A 16,416-nucleotide genomic window follows, 5' to 3' on the forward strand; every position below is an offset into this window, starting at 1 on the left:
TATCATACGAGAAAATTCGTAGGAAAAATCTCGAAGTCGTGGTATCGTCGAAATCTTGATGGAAATAATAGAAGATAGGAGGAAGAGAGAGAGAGAGAGAGAATAGGATAAGAGATCGATCGGATGGAGCAAGAGGAGGAAGGTAAGGGAGGCAGCGTGGAGGACCGAATGCCATTTAGAGTCATCCACCGTGTCTCAATCTAGAGGCACCCTTCCAGCTATCGGCGAGCCGTGACGGTTGGCATCTGTTCTGCGGGCCGAGACCCCAACGAGGCTGGCAGAAGCAACGCCAGCATATAACGCTACGCAAAATGCCAGTGCGGGTCCCGTCACGACGTCTATGAACGCGCCACGTTCAAAATCAAGCCTGCATCGCAACTAGATAGCGAATCGTTTCGCTCCTATCGGACCACCTCGCCAACTTCGCTTCGAGTTAATTGCTTCCTAGATTTCTCACTTTATTTCGCTTCTGCGTCTACATTTTGCCAATGCAAAATACAATTATGCTCCGTTTATATGATTACACGTATTCGAATAAGTTTAGAACAGTTCGGTATAATAGATAGGATTTATCGTGGAATAATGTTTTTTGTCCTAGACGCGCGAAATTTCGTTTGGTTTGGAGAAAGAAGAGGAGGAATGGAAATCTCGAAACGCGATCGGTTTTGGCAACGTCGACGGTGGAGAAGAAAACTAGCGAGCGACTACAGGAAGAAAAAGAAGAGAATGCCTCTGGCTTCTCGGAAGGTAGATCGATGGCGATTTTTCACTCACTTAGCTCGGCGCGCATCAATATGCATTAAGCTGATCGGTTCTCCCTATTGGCTTCTTCTCTTTAAGAGCGATAGGGAGGGAAAACGCGAACGGAGAGAGAGAGAGAGAGAGAGAGAGAGAGGCAGAAACGGCGGAAAGAAGGTTATGCAAGAAGGAGTTCCCTCTCTTACTATACCCCTTTCTTCGACAACGCGGGGAGGGAATAAGAAACAAGCGCTGTGCGGGAAGCTGTTAAGATATTCTTCGAAAATAAGGATACCGTATCGGGGGTAATTCTCGGTAGGTAGAATAACCGTAAGGGAATCGAGCCGAACTCTCGGATACGACTAAGATTTCACGGCTCTACGACACTCTTGGGTACGTTTCGGTATCTGTCTAACCTTCCTCCGTAGTCACAGAAGAGAATATGCTCGCCACTTTTCCTACAGACGGTGAGCCAATCAGCGTCCACTTGTGTCAAGACTTTTCACGCGAGTTTTCCTTCGCTCGAGTATATCTTAATATATCGGTTGTCCTTAAATGTTATAGCGATACTCTTGTTGTAAATTTTCAACGCATTTGAATTTGCGATTGGAGAATGGAATAGAGGGATTGTCACGTTCGTCTCGTAGAGATAATTTTATTACAAGGGAATATAATATTTTTCTATGATGATAAAAATAAAAGTTTCTTCGATCTCGTTTAATAATTCGATCAAGGTGGGAATATCCGTGGGAGTGACAAAATGCGTGAAATGATTCGCGTACGCGGCTCGAAAACCGTTTCCACTGATACATAATGGATCGACGGGGGTTAGTTTAGCATAAGTTTTCCATTAGCGGACCGAATAGATCGAGATATCGATAATATCCAATATAGATTCCAGTCTTTCGCGAGCGAAGTGTGTGTTTTAGGCCCGTTCCTCCTCTCGTTCGAGCTTGGCAGAGGGGCCCCCGCATATTTGTCGGCGAGAGAGAAGGTATATTCCGTAAATTTTTTGGTGATTCGACTAATTGGACGAATTTACGAGGGAGCCAGTCCATTTTTGGCCCCATAATACCTCTGTTTCCTTTCATCTCCCACAAAGGCCGAATCTCTCGGAATTTCTAAATTTCGCGTCGAACAAGAAGGAAAGGCAGAATTGTAAATCAATCGCGTAAAGTTTTAATTGAACTTTGATTAATTCGGTCGATGAAAAACTATTAACCAGTTTATATGTGTATGCGAAAGATACAAAAACACAGCGTGTTTTTGAGTGTGCAAGAAAAATAAATAAATAAATAAATAAATAATAATTACGATTTCTCGTACACGCGTGTAATCTCGACGACGACGACGACGACGACGATTCTTCACCGCCAATCTTCCGAATCGGCGAAACCAAAAAATAATTAACCGTGCGAATACAAGATTATTTATCCAACGATTTCCCGCTCGAACGATCGGTCGTTCTCGTTTCTATATATTTTCTATACGAGGAGCGTGCACGCGCACTCTTATCCATTTATTTTAGGGGGGGCCTATAGACGGAACGAAGGGTGTGATACCCCTCCAATGGGTGCCCCATATGCTTCGCGTACGGAAGAACGTGTACCACCACCGAGTGTGTTTTGATTTCCTTAATAGTCACGTCGGAAAATAGTACTTCTAGGATCGGTCAAGCTGAAAAATACCCGAATAATTCGTAACTCGATTCGTTTCACCCTTCGACGGTTCTGCGAGGAGAATTCCGATCGTTTATAATCGAAGGATTTTTAATCTGTACGAAATTTGGGAAGCAAAAGGAGCGAACGAAGGGATCTTAAATCTCTCTCTCTCTCTCGCTCTCTCTCTAAAAAGTAAAAGAGATTTGCCGGTCGTAAAAGCAGAGGTCTTAATTAGCACAATCGATGAAACGCAAGGTAAAAATTGAAAGAGGCGAAAGGGGCGTTGCTGATGAGCGTAGTGAGTGAGATTTCCCACTGGATCGTTTGATTCGACCAATGAATGGCAAGCCCATTTCGCTGTGCATCGCGTACGTCGTTCGCTTAATAAGTTTTTTTCCTTATCGATGTGTGTCATCTACGAGCGGCCAACCGGAGACCCGTCATTATCGTCCCTATCTCGGCTCATAGTTTTCATCATTTCCATCCAAAGTAGCGGTGCACAGCACACGCGGTTACTTACTCGTTAGGTGGAACGTGGCATTAATGTGGTCTAACATGTGTCGCTGATTGCACGCACTTTCACCTGATTAGCTTTTAACGGGACGTGAAAACGTTTTCGGTTTCTTTTTTTCCTTTTTTCTTTCTTTCTTCCTTTTTTTTNTTTTTTTTTTTTTTTTTTTTTTTTTTTTGTTTACGACATCTGACATGTACAACCCGTGTTTCTTAATGCGATTGTCATATTAATTACTTGTTCCTACCTTTTACGTAAATTTATGGCTGCCACCGAATACACACCCTTTTTTCATTCGATTATATATCTCACGGCTATAAATGTGTCGCGTTGTTATATATCTTGGCATTTGTTTCTTCTTTTACGAGAGTTTGGAATTAATTTTTCCACGATAATCGTAAAAACAAGTATCGATTAATTAAATTTAAATCGAGTACTTACTCGATTATCGATGAAATTTCTATAAACTAAAAAAAAGAAAGAAAGAAAGAAAGAAAGAACGTACGTATAAACAATGGATAAACGTTCACGTCGATTTTAACGCGAAAGCTTCGCATCGAAGGATTGGAAAGAATTGGAGGAAAGCATTCCGCGATAATAATGCTCGCAGCGGAAATTCCGTGACCGCCCTTGATATCGAGTCCATACTGATGGAGATTCGCACAGCAAGGGTGCGAGACAACGTGGCACGATTCGGTCAAATTTGCATGCATTAACGCCACAAGCGCGGCTGATTGACAATCCGTGTGTCATTGTGACGTCAGTCAAATCGCTCGAGCATCCTCGACCAATCGCAATCAATTAAGGTAACGATTGATTGTTACGCGTTCCGACTCGACGAAGGGAATATATCGCCGAGCCCGTATTTATGCGGATGATAGACGCGCCATTGAAAATCACAATATCGGAATCGACCAGGGACCGGCTTAAAACCTTCGCGCGTTTAACGGATCCACCATGGTTTTTTAAACCATTTCCCCTCCCTCCCCCCCCCTCCCCCACACACACTTTCGTTCTAGGCTCGAGTAACGAGCGAGCAAGCCGTAAATTCGTTCGCGTTTCGAATGGAAATCTGATCCCTCCTCGAAGGGTGCAAGGAACGGGAGGAGAACGCGGTCGTCGCCGCTCGCTCGCGTTGATCGCGGTATTAATCGGGCGACGGGTTATTCTCGGTGGTGAAAAATTGAACGGTGTCGGCCCCTCGAAGGGGCCATACGTCGAGAGGAAAACGGAACGATGGCCGTCGCTCGGCCACCCGAAATGGAATCCGTCAAATTGACGGAGGGTGGAGGTATATATGTGGAGAGGCGCGTCACGGCGCCGAGGGTCGCACAGGAGGAGGAAACGGAGGGAGGGAGGGAGGGAGGGAGGGAGGGCACGCGAGGGCTCTATGATCGATGTCCCGAAATTAAGGGCTTCCGCCAGCCGAGCGAAATAAAGTTAACCAATCGGGGCAACGAATCGCTCGTCCGCCCGTTATTGGCCTCCGCCGCTCTTCTCCCAGAGCGGAGAGCTCTGGTATACGCGTCGCGACGACCCGATGCCCGATTTTTTCACCCTGTCCCCTTGTTTTCCGCAGGCATGCCGATTCCAATTCGGAGAAAGAGCGACGTAGGGAGGTGAGGCGCGCGCTGGATCCGGCCGGGGGTTGGGGGAGGGGAGGGGGAGGATTTTCGTAATTATGGAACGGCGTTAGTCCCGAGGGATTCGTCGTCAGTCGACGGGAAAGCCCCTGGCCCCTGCCTCCACGGCCACGACAATGCCATTTTAATTATGCATGTTAATTGGTTTCCGAGTCCGGCGTAATACCGGCTTCTCCGCGACTATTCTCGCGGTGCATCTCTCCTTCATCGAGATGCGCTATGCACCGATCGATCCCTCCTATCATTCGAGTATTCCTTCCGCATCTCGAGAAATTCCACGGCCGTGGAAAAAATCATCGAGAGATTTCCATCTTTTCCTATTCCGTATTCGAGAGCTTTAGCTTTCCTTCGTTCCTTCTTTCTTTTCTTTCTTTTAGAAGGATCCCTCCCTTCCCTTCGACCGTTTCCGCGAGGGAAAGTGATGGGGTGAAAAAAATGGCTTCGATGTAGGAATCGCTTTTGTTTTTTTTTTTTTTTCCTTTTTTTTCCCTTTTTTTTTTTCTAGCCAGATATACACGATTGATGGGAGGGAGGGAGGGGGGGGGGCTGTGTTGTACTTTCTGCACAGCTGAGTGAGCATGTCACAATCGGCCAGGGCCGCCTCAATCAAAGTGGCATTGATACCCTTCGCCCGTTCTCTCGATCAGGCCCTCGCGCTCTCTCCATTGCGGTTTTGTTCGAGACCGAAAATCTATTAGCCTACCAATCTATAGTGTACACATATTTTCCACTACACATACGTCGCTTCTATTTAGGATGGAAACTAATTTTAATATCGATTAAAACAAAAAATTATTGCTCGTATTAATTCTCTAGTAAGATAACTTTTTTCTTTTTTTTTCTTTTTTTTTATAATTAAAAGATATTTACTCGTTTATATACTCGTCGTTTTCAAGATATTTTAAATTATTTGATTTTATTTTCAAATTTAAAATACGCGATTTTCCAAACTTTCCCCAAATCTCTACTTAAATACGTGATAAACAGTAATGCTAACCGAAACTTCTAATTCCCTGGAACGTTCATTTACTCTACGCCCAACACGATCTACCCACAAACCGAGCTAAGAGACGTAGTTTAGGGTGGCGCTCGATGTGACACGCGACCGCAACGTGGTTGCATTTACATTATATCGCGGTTTATACGATGTTGCTTGGGTGCGTGCGTGCCGTGTATCGAGCCAACATTTTCGAGATTAATTTTTTTAATGCTTTCGTCGGACAAGTCTTGTTCCACATTGAAAATTTATCGCGACACGACTAACACACTGACACAATCCCTTCCTCCCTCCCCCCCTCCCTCCCTTCCAGTTTTAACCGCGATGCGAAAACCGTCTTTATCACGGTATCGCGCTTAAATTTCCATCGATTCGTCCTATTTGCATCTTCAAAGATATATATCGTCGTAAATGATCGAAAAAGATCACCTGCTCCGCCCCGAATACGCGAAAACACGAAATAAAATTTCCTGGTCTCTTCTCTCGAAGAAATAAAATCCATTCTCTCAACGATCGTAAATAACGCCCTATGGTTATAAGCATTTGCGCTCAAATCCGGAAGACGCGGATTCGAAAAAAAGGTCGGAGAAAAATAGTTAGCCGCAAGCCCCTCTCCCTCCTGCTAGGCTTTTCCTGTCACCCACGCGTAACCCATATCCTCTCCTCCTCCTCCCCCGAAATAAGAACGAAAGCTCCGAAGCTCCGAGTTTGTATCGAGAGAGCCCCTAGGTTGAGCGCCCCTGAGCACAAGATGTCCTCCTGAAGACTATCTCGGCCTTGGTCCCGCGGGAAACCTCTTCCTTCCTACCGTTCCTATCTCAGGACACTCTATAGCCTATTCAGATACCAGGCTCACCCTACTGCTCCCATGTTAGCCAGCTTGCGTGGAACAGAGAGAGAGAGAGAGAGGGAGAGGGAGCGAGAGAGAAAGGGGAGAAGGCAAAGCGCGAGAGAGAGGGAGAGAGAGAAAGAGCGCGTCTCTGTATTTCCAAGGACAAGCGAGACACGGTGTACAACGAGCGGAGAAGGTGTGTGTATATATACAAGTACGTGGGCGAGTATTCGAGTACTCTTATACCTTACAGCCTCGCCACACCTCGTAGGAAACGTATTTTGCAAGCCTAAATATCCTGGCTTCCCGAGTCGCGGAGCCATGCGCCGCTATCTCGTGCAGGTGGCTACCTTCGAGAACGAGTTATCGTGCTCCCTTATTTCGCAGATCGTTGGGAAGGACGATAGCTAAAACGGGGGTTGGCTAAACTGATATCCACACCCATTGACGTTTCTTCCTACGAAACACGATTGTGCCACGCGGTATAATTATAGCGCGCTATATATATATATATATATATATGCACGTGCTATGTATTAAGTCCTCGTCGATGTTCGAGGAATTCGCGTACGCAACGAGGAGGATTAAAATTCCTCGAGATAAAGATTAGCGTGTTCGAAGAGTGGAGAAGAAATGAATTCGTGTAGGGGTTTGTAGGTTGACTCACCGGTCGATGATAACGGGATCGCTCGGGGTCTCGTTCCTGTTTCCGCAGCTCTTCTTGTCGCAACACCGGCTAGAACAAAATTAGACGGATCGATGAGAAATTAGTATGCACGATTTTGAAAGATTTCTTCGAGGTCGAGGGGTTGTGCGGATGGGTCCAGTCGGGGGGTCAGGAACTTGCGCCAGGTCTAAAAACTATCCGAACCCTTGGGACTTGGCGGCAAGTTCGGGGGTGGAGAGTCGTCAGCCCAAAGTCCCATGGGTCAATGAGTCAGCCACCCCCGGAGAATGATTGCATCCCCGTGCGTCTCGTTACGTTTATGGTTTGCCACCGCAAGGGTGGTTGCTCGCATGAACACCGGATATTTTTGCTCCATGCGTGTTTGCATTCGGTCCAAGTATTATCGCCGAGGAGGGATCACGAGCCGCGTATTTGACACACAAATCTCTGTGAAACCGTGCTTCGTTTCGTACGATAACAATTTACTTTCGCGTATCGCGTGTATCGGAATTCGTTTATTGCCGAAAATTACTTTCGAAATTATAATCGTGCGAACCGATTGTGATGAGAATGCGATCGATTAAGATTTATTAATTCTACGTTAATGTTAATGGGTTAACTCACCTGCACATCACTTCGTGAGTAAGAAGGACCCTACACATTTCAGGATTTTTATCTTGTCCCTCGTACATGATAGCCTGAAATAAAAGAGATAATTATTACTCCGCGTGATCGGAGAAAACGCGTTAGAGAACTATCTATCCGCGCGGTTGTAAGTCGAGAAGGGGGCCACTTCCCCTGGAACACCGCTAAGCCATGGTCGGCTTAAGCAAATCCGTTAAGCTTCCTTCGCGACCTTCCGATTGATTTTTATTTAATGACAACGCGTCGTTGCCTTGTATTCATACACTTACAGTTGGGGAACGAGATAAGGATTAGCCAGGGAATAATAAAGCGCGGGTGTTTTTGATCTCGGGCGAAAGAACGAAATTCTTTTTCGATGAGCGATGGAAAAAAATTTTCTTCGAACGGGACACGGTTTACGTTAATCAACGAACATAGGAAACGATATAATAAAATTCGACGATGAAGAGAACGAAATGAAATTATATTGCTTACGCGATAAAAACGAATTCGATATTGGAAATTTGAATATAGAACGTAACGCATCGTTATGTATCTCGTCGACGTGAGCAACTAATCGAAACCGATTCCGGTTACGAATGTGGAGAAAAAGTCGGAACATTCGTATTTCTCTCTACACGCCTCAGACGCGTAATCGTTAATCGTATCGCAAGGTATACGTGTAATTTATGCTCGAGTTGGCTGGTATTGCGCGTAACGACCTAAATTGCTAGAGTTTGCGAAGAAGCGATAAAATGTAAATACTTTGAAATACAGTGTCCTAGGGAATTGGTTCGGTTGACGTCGGCTCTTTGAATAGCGGAGGACGACCGGAGGGGAGGGGAGGGGGCTAACGATATCAAATACATTTTGCCTGGGCGGTTAGGTGTGACTTTCGGAAACGGCATCAAATATTTATACGAACAAAATAACCGAATTGCAACGTAAACGAGGCGCGATGCTTGTATACGCGGCGGAAGGTAAATCAGAGGAGGAGGAGGATCCCCCCGTCGAAGTGGAAATAGAGGGGCAAAAATAAACACGAAGGAAGGAAGGAAGGAAGGAAGGAAGGAAGGAAGGAAGGAAGAGGGAAGGGAGAATGGAAGGAGAGGCGAAAGAAGGAAAAGAGCGGTGCACGTTGTTCCTCGATAGAGGAGAACGGAAAGGAAGTATAAAACGTTTCGTGCCCCTCAGCCGTTTCGACTTCTAATCGTTGGCCAGCATGCGATCTTATTTGTATCGTGAATAATTAATACGAGTATCCGTCTCGTACACATTAACCCCTGCTCTAAGACACGGAAATATTGTTATTAGTTACTTAATCAACTAACTATATACTCCTAAAATTTCGGTCAATTCGGTTCTATTAAAGAGCACCTATCTCGAACCCGACATTCGTTCGTGTTATCGCGGTTAAACGGTTCTTTGAATCGCGAAATAAATATAATTTGTTTAACCAATAATTACATATGTATATTTAAAATGATAATTGGTTATACGCGTCCAACACTCGCGCGCAATAATTTTTGTTTGTACACGTATAACGATCATCATTCGGTGGGTCATGTACACCATCTGATACGACATGCGACATTATTTGCCCGGTAATCATCGTCGTAGGTACGCGTTGTTGATTTTACGTATATCTATTCCACTTATGGACAATTTTCAGCAATTAGTTTTTACCGCGTTGCTCGTTCTCGCGAACCACTCGATAAATTCTCGTTTTTCTTTTCTTCTTTTTCTTTTTTTTTCATTTCTATCGAACCGATCGAATGCATCTAAATACTTTAGATACTTGTTGTCGAAATTACGCATAATCGAACTTTAATAACATTTTCCAAAGAAATTTCTATATTTATTTAATTCGTTATTTCATTTCGTCGTTATACGTGCAATAATCGGTGTATAACATAAAACTTGTTGTAGGTAATTCCACCGGTAATCGAAATTCGATAGTAGATCGCGTCGATTAATATCCTAAACGAGATTGAAACGTAATTAGATTATTAACGATTGATCGCCTATTTTAAACGCGTATTTAAAAATTACAAAGATTAAAAATAACAAAGATTTGCAAAAAGTGGCAAGTGTCTTTTTACTTTCGAGCGGCAAATACGTGTTATCGGGTATCTTAGAGGGATGATTCGTTCAAGCAAAGTTTGCAAGTAGTAATATCGTCAAATGTCGTCCTGGGGGTGCGACCAATCAACATCAGCCCCTTGGAGGCCTTTCTTCCGTTGCTTCAGCTCCCAACAGAAACGATTTGGTCCTCCCTGCCGCTCTCCAATTCCCACGGGAATTACTCACGAAGGACTAATAGCGATAACATGCTAGCACTGCTGGTTTTTAAATATATATACGACGATACAGGTCCATCTACGCACTCGTGCGATCGTTTAATGTAATATCTATTTTTTTAATTTACCAAATAAACTAACGTCTCAACAACTGTTGCTTCATTATTATTCGTGTTTATATCGGTTGAAATAAAAAAGATATGGGAAAGAAAACGATGCGCTCGAAAGTAATGGTAAAAGCATAACGTTATTCACGACGAGTGTTCAAAGATGGCAGTAGAACGAGGAAGAAAAGAAATGGGAGGAGGACGTACGTAGATAAATACGAAGATAGTCATTCAAATCTGCCGTAATGATTTCCATCCCGAATCGATTCCAAAAGTCCCCTGGGAATCCCCCTCCATACCCTGTTGTGCAACCCCTGTCGCCTCACGTATACACCATCGAACAACGCGCATACAATGTTACTTTCACCCCTTGGAAGAATGTCCATCGCTTAGGGGACAGGCGACGCGCTCTCTTTCTCATCTTATCTGCCAAGGATTAACTTATCTCGAAACTTATTATTTCCTTAATCTATAGTTAAATACTCATATTTCAGCATTACATTGAACGACGTTCGAATGGCGATACCGTGATTCGATTCGGTATTATCCTACCCTTTTCACTCGCCAATACGTTTCGTTACTCTTTCTCTCCTCCTCCTCCTCCTCCTCCTTCTCTTCAAGAGCACGCGTGTTTTTTAACGACCAAGATATTTCTTCGATAATCGATTTAACGTAACGAATATACGAGTGTGACGTAACGCCGATCCTTTCTCGATTCCTTTCTGAATTCCCATGGGCGGTATTTCGTGAAAAAAAAAAAAGAAAAAAAAAAGAGAGAGAGAGAGAGTTCCGACTGATCATCTCCAGCGGCGGATGGAAGTTGGAGCTTAAAAGGGTTAGGTACAATNAGAGAGAGAGAGAGAGAGAGAGAGAGAGTTCCGACTGATCATCTCCAGCGGCGGATGGAAGTTGGAGCTTAAAAGGGTTAGGTACAATTTCCTGTTGTTCATTCATTTAAAATAACGACGGTACGCGGTTCGCTGCTTCCTCCACCATACCTGCGTCCTGTAAATGCTTTTTTATCCCCGGAACTAATTACAATTTAGCATTTTTAATCCTGCGAAAAAGCGCATTCCAGCCCTCCCACCTTCTCTCCTTCCCTCTTTCCCGGAAGTTCGTTCTCAAGCGCTTACAAACGTACGTTGTTAGCGCCATTCAGCCGCGGCATCCACGCCACTCTTCCCTCTCTTTCTCCGTGGAAGCTGCTCGTATTTTTCTGGAAATTTCAACAGAGGAACGCGCACCAGTTCTCGACATCCTGTATTTTTTTCCCCCTCCCTCCCCGCCCCCTCCCCTCCTGCTCTCCCGTCCCTGAGAGTGCTCCCTGCCACTCCACAACCGCCAAGCGAAAGTAGATATAGATACCCCAGGTTGGCCAGGAGCGAAGAAATTGAAGAACAGCTTAAGGGTAGGAGGGCTTCGCCACGGGCTCAGCAGCCGGCTCGGTGTAGCCAATTATTGCGGATTTATAACCGACCACTTGATTCGGTCTCGAGCTAGTCGGCCGCATTTCCGAATTGGAATTTCTCCACCGTAACTCCTTCATCTTCAACTATGAAATTTTTCTTCGATATTCGGTACAATTTTCTTTTTTCCTTTCTTTTTTTAATAATTTTCTTATTTATTATCGATTTGTCCTACTACTTTCGTATAATATATATATATATATATATTACAGAGATAGATTTCGTAATCTTCTCGAGTATCTATCTAAGATTAAAAAAAAAAAAAGAAAAAGAAAAAGAAAAAGAAATTTCATTAACCACTAATTTTATCATTTAAGGAAAATCACGATTTAAAAATGTCCTCTCGTCCGCGCTATTTCATCCATCGCGATGTTACGGCGATTGCCAGTAGTTTCCAAAGTGGTAATAGTAGTGGTAATAGCGACGTATACGGGACTAAACGTTACGTGCAATTTTTTTGCTTTTAGAGGTTTAATCCAGGGAGGGGGAGAAGGGAGAGGACTGCGGGCATTTGTAAATTTTGCAGGACACGATACGCGGTAAGAACACATCAACCCAGATTTGCTAAACACTTCGTACGAGTTGTTTCGCGAAACTCCATACACGGGCAGAGTAAATATATATATCGATTCTCGTGTCTGTATGTCTTCCTCTCGCTTTGCCAGAATGGAGGAGACGCGTTCAATCGAGGCTTTGATGTATAAATTGCAGCTTTCTCGTTTTCGATCCTATCCCTCCCCCATCCAACTTTCTACTCCCTTTACCGGCACGATTCCTCTATAGAGACGGAAAGGGTATCCCGGCATCTATCACTTCCGCTTTTCTTTTCCTCCGTGGACAATCGGGGAATCGCTATCGGAGACGTTTACTCCGTTCAAGATTCCGTTTCATTCTCTTACCGATGTTTCCACCGTACCTCTCCGCCCGTCCACTTACATTTTTTATACATTTCTATAGGATATAGAAATAAGAACGACCGTTCCCCGGCTTTTCTCCGAATGAATGATCTCTTTCTCGAAAAAAAGGGTATAAACGATCTTCCATTAAAGTTATCCGTTAAAAATTCTACACGATCTCTCTCTCTCTCTCTCTCTCTCTCTCTCTTTCTTTCCGCCGTTTTAAATGGTAGATTAACGCGTAGATAACTGATCCGTCACGAAAGATATTCAACCTCACGATTCAACACCGGATCCGATTAATAAAAGGAATGGATCGCGAATTGAAGAACGGTCTCTGCCGGCGCAAGGCCACCACGGCTTAGTAATTTAATCAGCTAAAACTAACATCGGCTCTCTGTTTCCCCAACCTTCCTTCGTACTCGCCCGCCTCTTTCTTCTTCTCCCTACTGCTCTTCTTACCTCCGTAACCGACCAACCCCAAGATGATTTAATCTGCTAAAATGGTGCAAGTACCTATAGGTACTTAGACAGTAGGTAGGGTCGCGACACGAAACAAAATAATTCAAGAAAGTAGGTATACCCTGCCGCGCGCGGAAACAGACGCGGGACCCTCCGAGATACTGCGTGCAAAATCTGAAAAAGAATGGAACATGTTCAAGTTCCAAAATGTTTCGGGGGGGAGGGAAAGAAAAAAACTTTATTGGATGAGAAATGGTTTGTTCACGATATAATCCGCTCGTTTCATCTAGTCCGTGGGTTAAAGGCGAAAAGCGTTTCGGAGAAAGGTTGATCGGTAGGTGCCCTCGACGAACGAAGTAAAAGACTTATCGCGGGTGGCGATCAGGCCGCTCGCGTATTTGCGTTTGCTCGAAGGTTATGATCCTTCTTTGCGCCCTATCGCCGCGCCAGGATCTACGGCCCTGTGTACAGGGTCGTCGGGAACACGTGGTTCGCGGACTGCGCGCAGGGTTGGCCACGTGGCGCAGATAACAGGATGGGGCAGACGTGCGGCGGTCGCCGCTTTCCTCGAGGGGTAGGAATCAACCCCCCGGAAAATTAAGTGCTTGTAGCGAGGATGATAATACTTCGAGCGGCGGGAACGCTCGGCCTATTTTCCGAGTGTTTCATCGCGCGGAAACGAGAGAGAGAGGAAAGGAAAATCGCGATCGCTTAATCGTATCGCTCGCCGATTAAAGTATCGTGAGACGGGATAACGAATGAAACGGGGTTCGTTTCTTACCTGTTTGGTCGCAGAGTCGATGAGCCTCACGTAGATGTCCTGTACCTGCCTAACACCTGCAACAATGAAGATATAGCGCGGGTGAATATAAAAGGTATATAAAAGGCGTATGTATATATTACGAGGGAAGAAGGAGAAGGATCGTTCTCTGCAAAAATAACCAACTCGGAATACCGATTTGGTTGACAACGTCGATGCATATCGCGATAAGCGTATGGCAAAAGGCGAGGGTAGGGAAGACGGTCTTACACAGGTTGAAAAGATAAATAGTTACGCCCTTTTTGGAACCGAAAGCAGTATCGAATAGCAGTTTTTTTCGTAAGCTTATATAAAGACTACTGCTGCTCTTTATTCAATTTACCCCGTGGGTTTTTCATCGATTCGGTAAGAAGGCCCATTAAGTTAAGAGCGTTGCGCGCAGGCATCCGCGGACGGATGTGCATGGAATACGACGAATACGGAAACGAGTCCAAATTCTGACAAGTTCGGCGCCGCTGAAAGGGACTGTTCCAGAAAAACTTACATATTAAGGAGCATTTAAGGTGGACGACGAGGTAAGCGGCTTGATCGCATCCCCGGGGACGTATGCACAATCTCCGTTGTTTTTGCATGGGCCCAGCCCGTACTTCGTACTCGGCCGACCTCGCCAACCAGATCGCCGTGCAACGAGTCATCGCGGCGAGGCAAATTCTCGTACGTGTAGCGCGTTAATTATTTCTACGGAGTTCGGTTTCGTAAGGTTTCGTTAAAATGGCTCCGACCTTTCCTCGAGAGATCGAGAGATCACGAATCGAGGGAAAATCGTTTCCCCTCCATCTTTCCATCATCGGATCGAGAGAGACGCGAGAATAAGAAATTTACGCTGCGAATAATGGGAAACGCAGCTCGTTAAAATTTACCTAGGATATTTTAATCATACGAAATTACATCCATTAGAGACAGGTTGATTCGTTATTACCCGGCGCGCTAGTGGTGCGCTAGCTAGCGGTTCTAGTTTATTAGCACTGGAACGAGCAATTTTGTCGCGCGATCGAGCTCCGTCCGTATTACCGCGCTTGGCTATTGGTACATCCGTTATCGGTGGTCGAACAACCGGCCTCGATGTTTATATCGCATTCCGCGGTTCGGAAGCAAGTTTTCGAAACAGCGCGTGGAGGGCTGCGCGGGAGGGATGGTAATCCCGGGGAGTATTTTGGACAGACACCCTCGTGGCTTCCGGCCTCGCGTGTCCGGTAAGCCGAGTAATCCGGACATAAGACTGGCCAGACTCCCGCCGGCTACCAGAGGAGGAGGAGGAGGAGGAGGAGGAGGGAGCAGACTCGAGCCGCATAACGTTACCATGGATTACGATATTCCGGCCGAAACTAGCTCACAAATTACCTCGAGAAACCGTCGCGGCTTTACCGGAAGTTATCTCTCTCACTATCCTATCTCTCACTAGAGAGGAGAGAAGAGGAGGCACACTGGACAGGGCACAATAGGAACGTCGATTACGCCGAGGTTGATTGGAAAACGGTCGTACACACACGATCAATTGTTAACTGTTTTGCGAGGATGAAACGATTTCTGTCATTAGAGCGGAATGTTAGCGGTTTCCACGATTTATTGCGGTTATGAGCTGTTCCCAGTGTCTTGTTTTTCAAACCTTGGCCGATCGTTGTTCGATTCGATTCGATTCGACTCGATTCAGAGTCGAGCATCGTAGAGATCGAGTTTCTTTCGTTATCGTTATCCATGCTTTTTTTCTGTAATTATTATTACCAGTTTGTATAAAATCCAGTATTTTGTCTCCGTTTTATACAGAAATATCGCCGAGGGGGAGGGAGAAATTTTTCGAAAAATTCGTCGATCCTCCAGTATATCCTGATAGCTTTTAGGCGCATAGCGTCTCGCTTTTTACTCGAGAGATGTTTTAAACGCGATTTAAAAAGGAAGGAAGGAAGGAAAGGAAATAAAAGATAACGCGGTTCGTTATTTCTTACCTTTATCGGTAAATTTATAAAGAGATTCTCTCCCGGTATTGCGGTAACGCTTACACATTTTTTTTCTTCCTTCTTAATTCATATATATATATATCTCGGTCGTAATAATAATAATAACAATAATAATAATACCTCGAAGTTTGCATGGATTATGGGATTTTCCGATCAGAAATTATTTTGCGGCTCATTTTTTTTTTCTTCTTCTTACGATACTTTCTTTCGAATCTTTCGAATAGATTTCGAATTTCGATCGTATCCGTTCCGTATCGAGGAATCCACCATATTTCCTTTTTCGTAAGGAAACTTTATTATATATATAACGGTATCGAGTTTAGTTTTTTTTTTTTTTTTTTTTGATCGCATGTAAAACGCTCGAAACTTTTGTTACTCGGTCTGTCTCGATTCCACGGATAGCACAAGGAAGAAGTCACCGGGGGGGAGGTTCGCTTAAATAAAATCGCGTCCATCGGAGATAACGAAGATTGCTCCCCCGTTCTCGGTATGTAAACAAGACAAGGTATAAAATCACTCGTCGAACTCGCGAATTCATTTATGCAAGCGCGCCGATGCATGTTAAAAGGGAGCACGATTACGAAGCGCGATGCCGTGACGCGGCATCGGAATCGGAGCGTGTACGTGTACGTGTCCCGCGACAGACGTTGCGGCGACGATCGTGATCGTGATCGTGATCGTGATCGTGGCTCGAACCACGACGACGAGGACGACGACGACGACGACGACGACGACGA

General features: G+C 44.9%; 1 protein-coding gene across 1 annotated transcript in view; it reads right to left on the reverse strand.

Annotated features, from left to right (window-relative positions):
* Nucleotides 1–16,416, reverse strand: part of LOC122715795 (transcription factor collier) — a 67,177-nt gene that overhangs the window by 38,184 nt on the left and 12,577 nt on the right. Inside the window, exons 4-6 of the mRNA XM_043938256.1 lie at nucleotides 13,686–13,741; nucleotides 7,674–7,747; nucleotides 7,050–7,118 (exon numbers count right to left, since the gene is read on the reverse strand). Coding sequence (XP_043794191.1) covers nucleotides 7,050–7,118; nucleotides 7,674–7,747; nucleotides 13,686–13,741 — 199 coding nt within the window. The remainder of the gene's footprint in view (nucleotides 1–7,049; nucleotides 7,119–7,673; nucleotides 7,748–13,685; nucleotides 13,742–16,416) is intronic.

The sequence above is a fragment of the Apis laboriosa genome, unplaced genomic scaffold (assembly GCF_014066325.1).
Source record: "Apis laboriosa isolate Shangri-la unplaced genomic scaffold, ASM1406632v1 scaffold40_cov151, whole genome shotgun sequence".
NCBI classification, from domain to species: Eukaryota; Metazoa; Arthropoda; class Insecta; order Hymenoptera; family Apidae; genus Apis; species Apis laboriosa.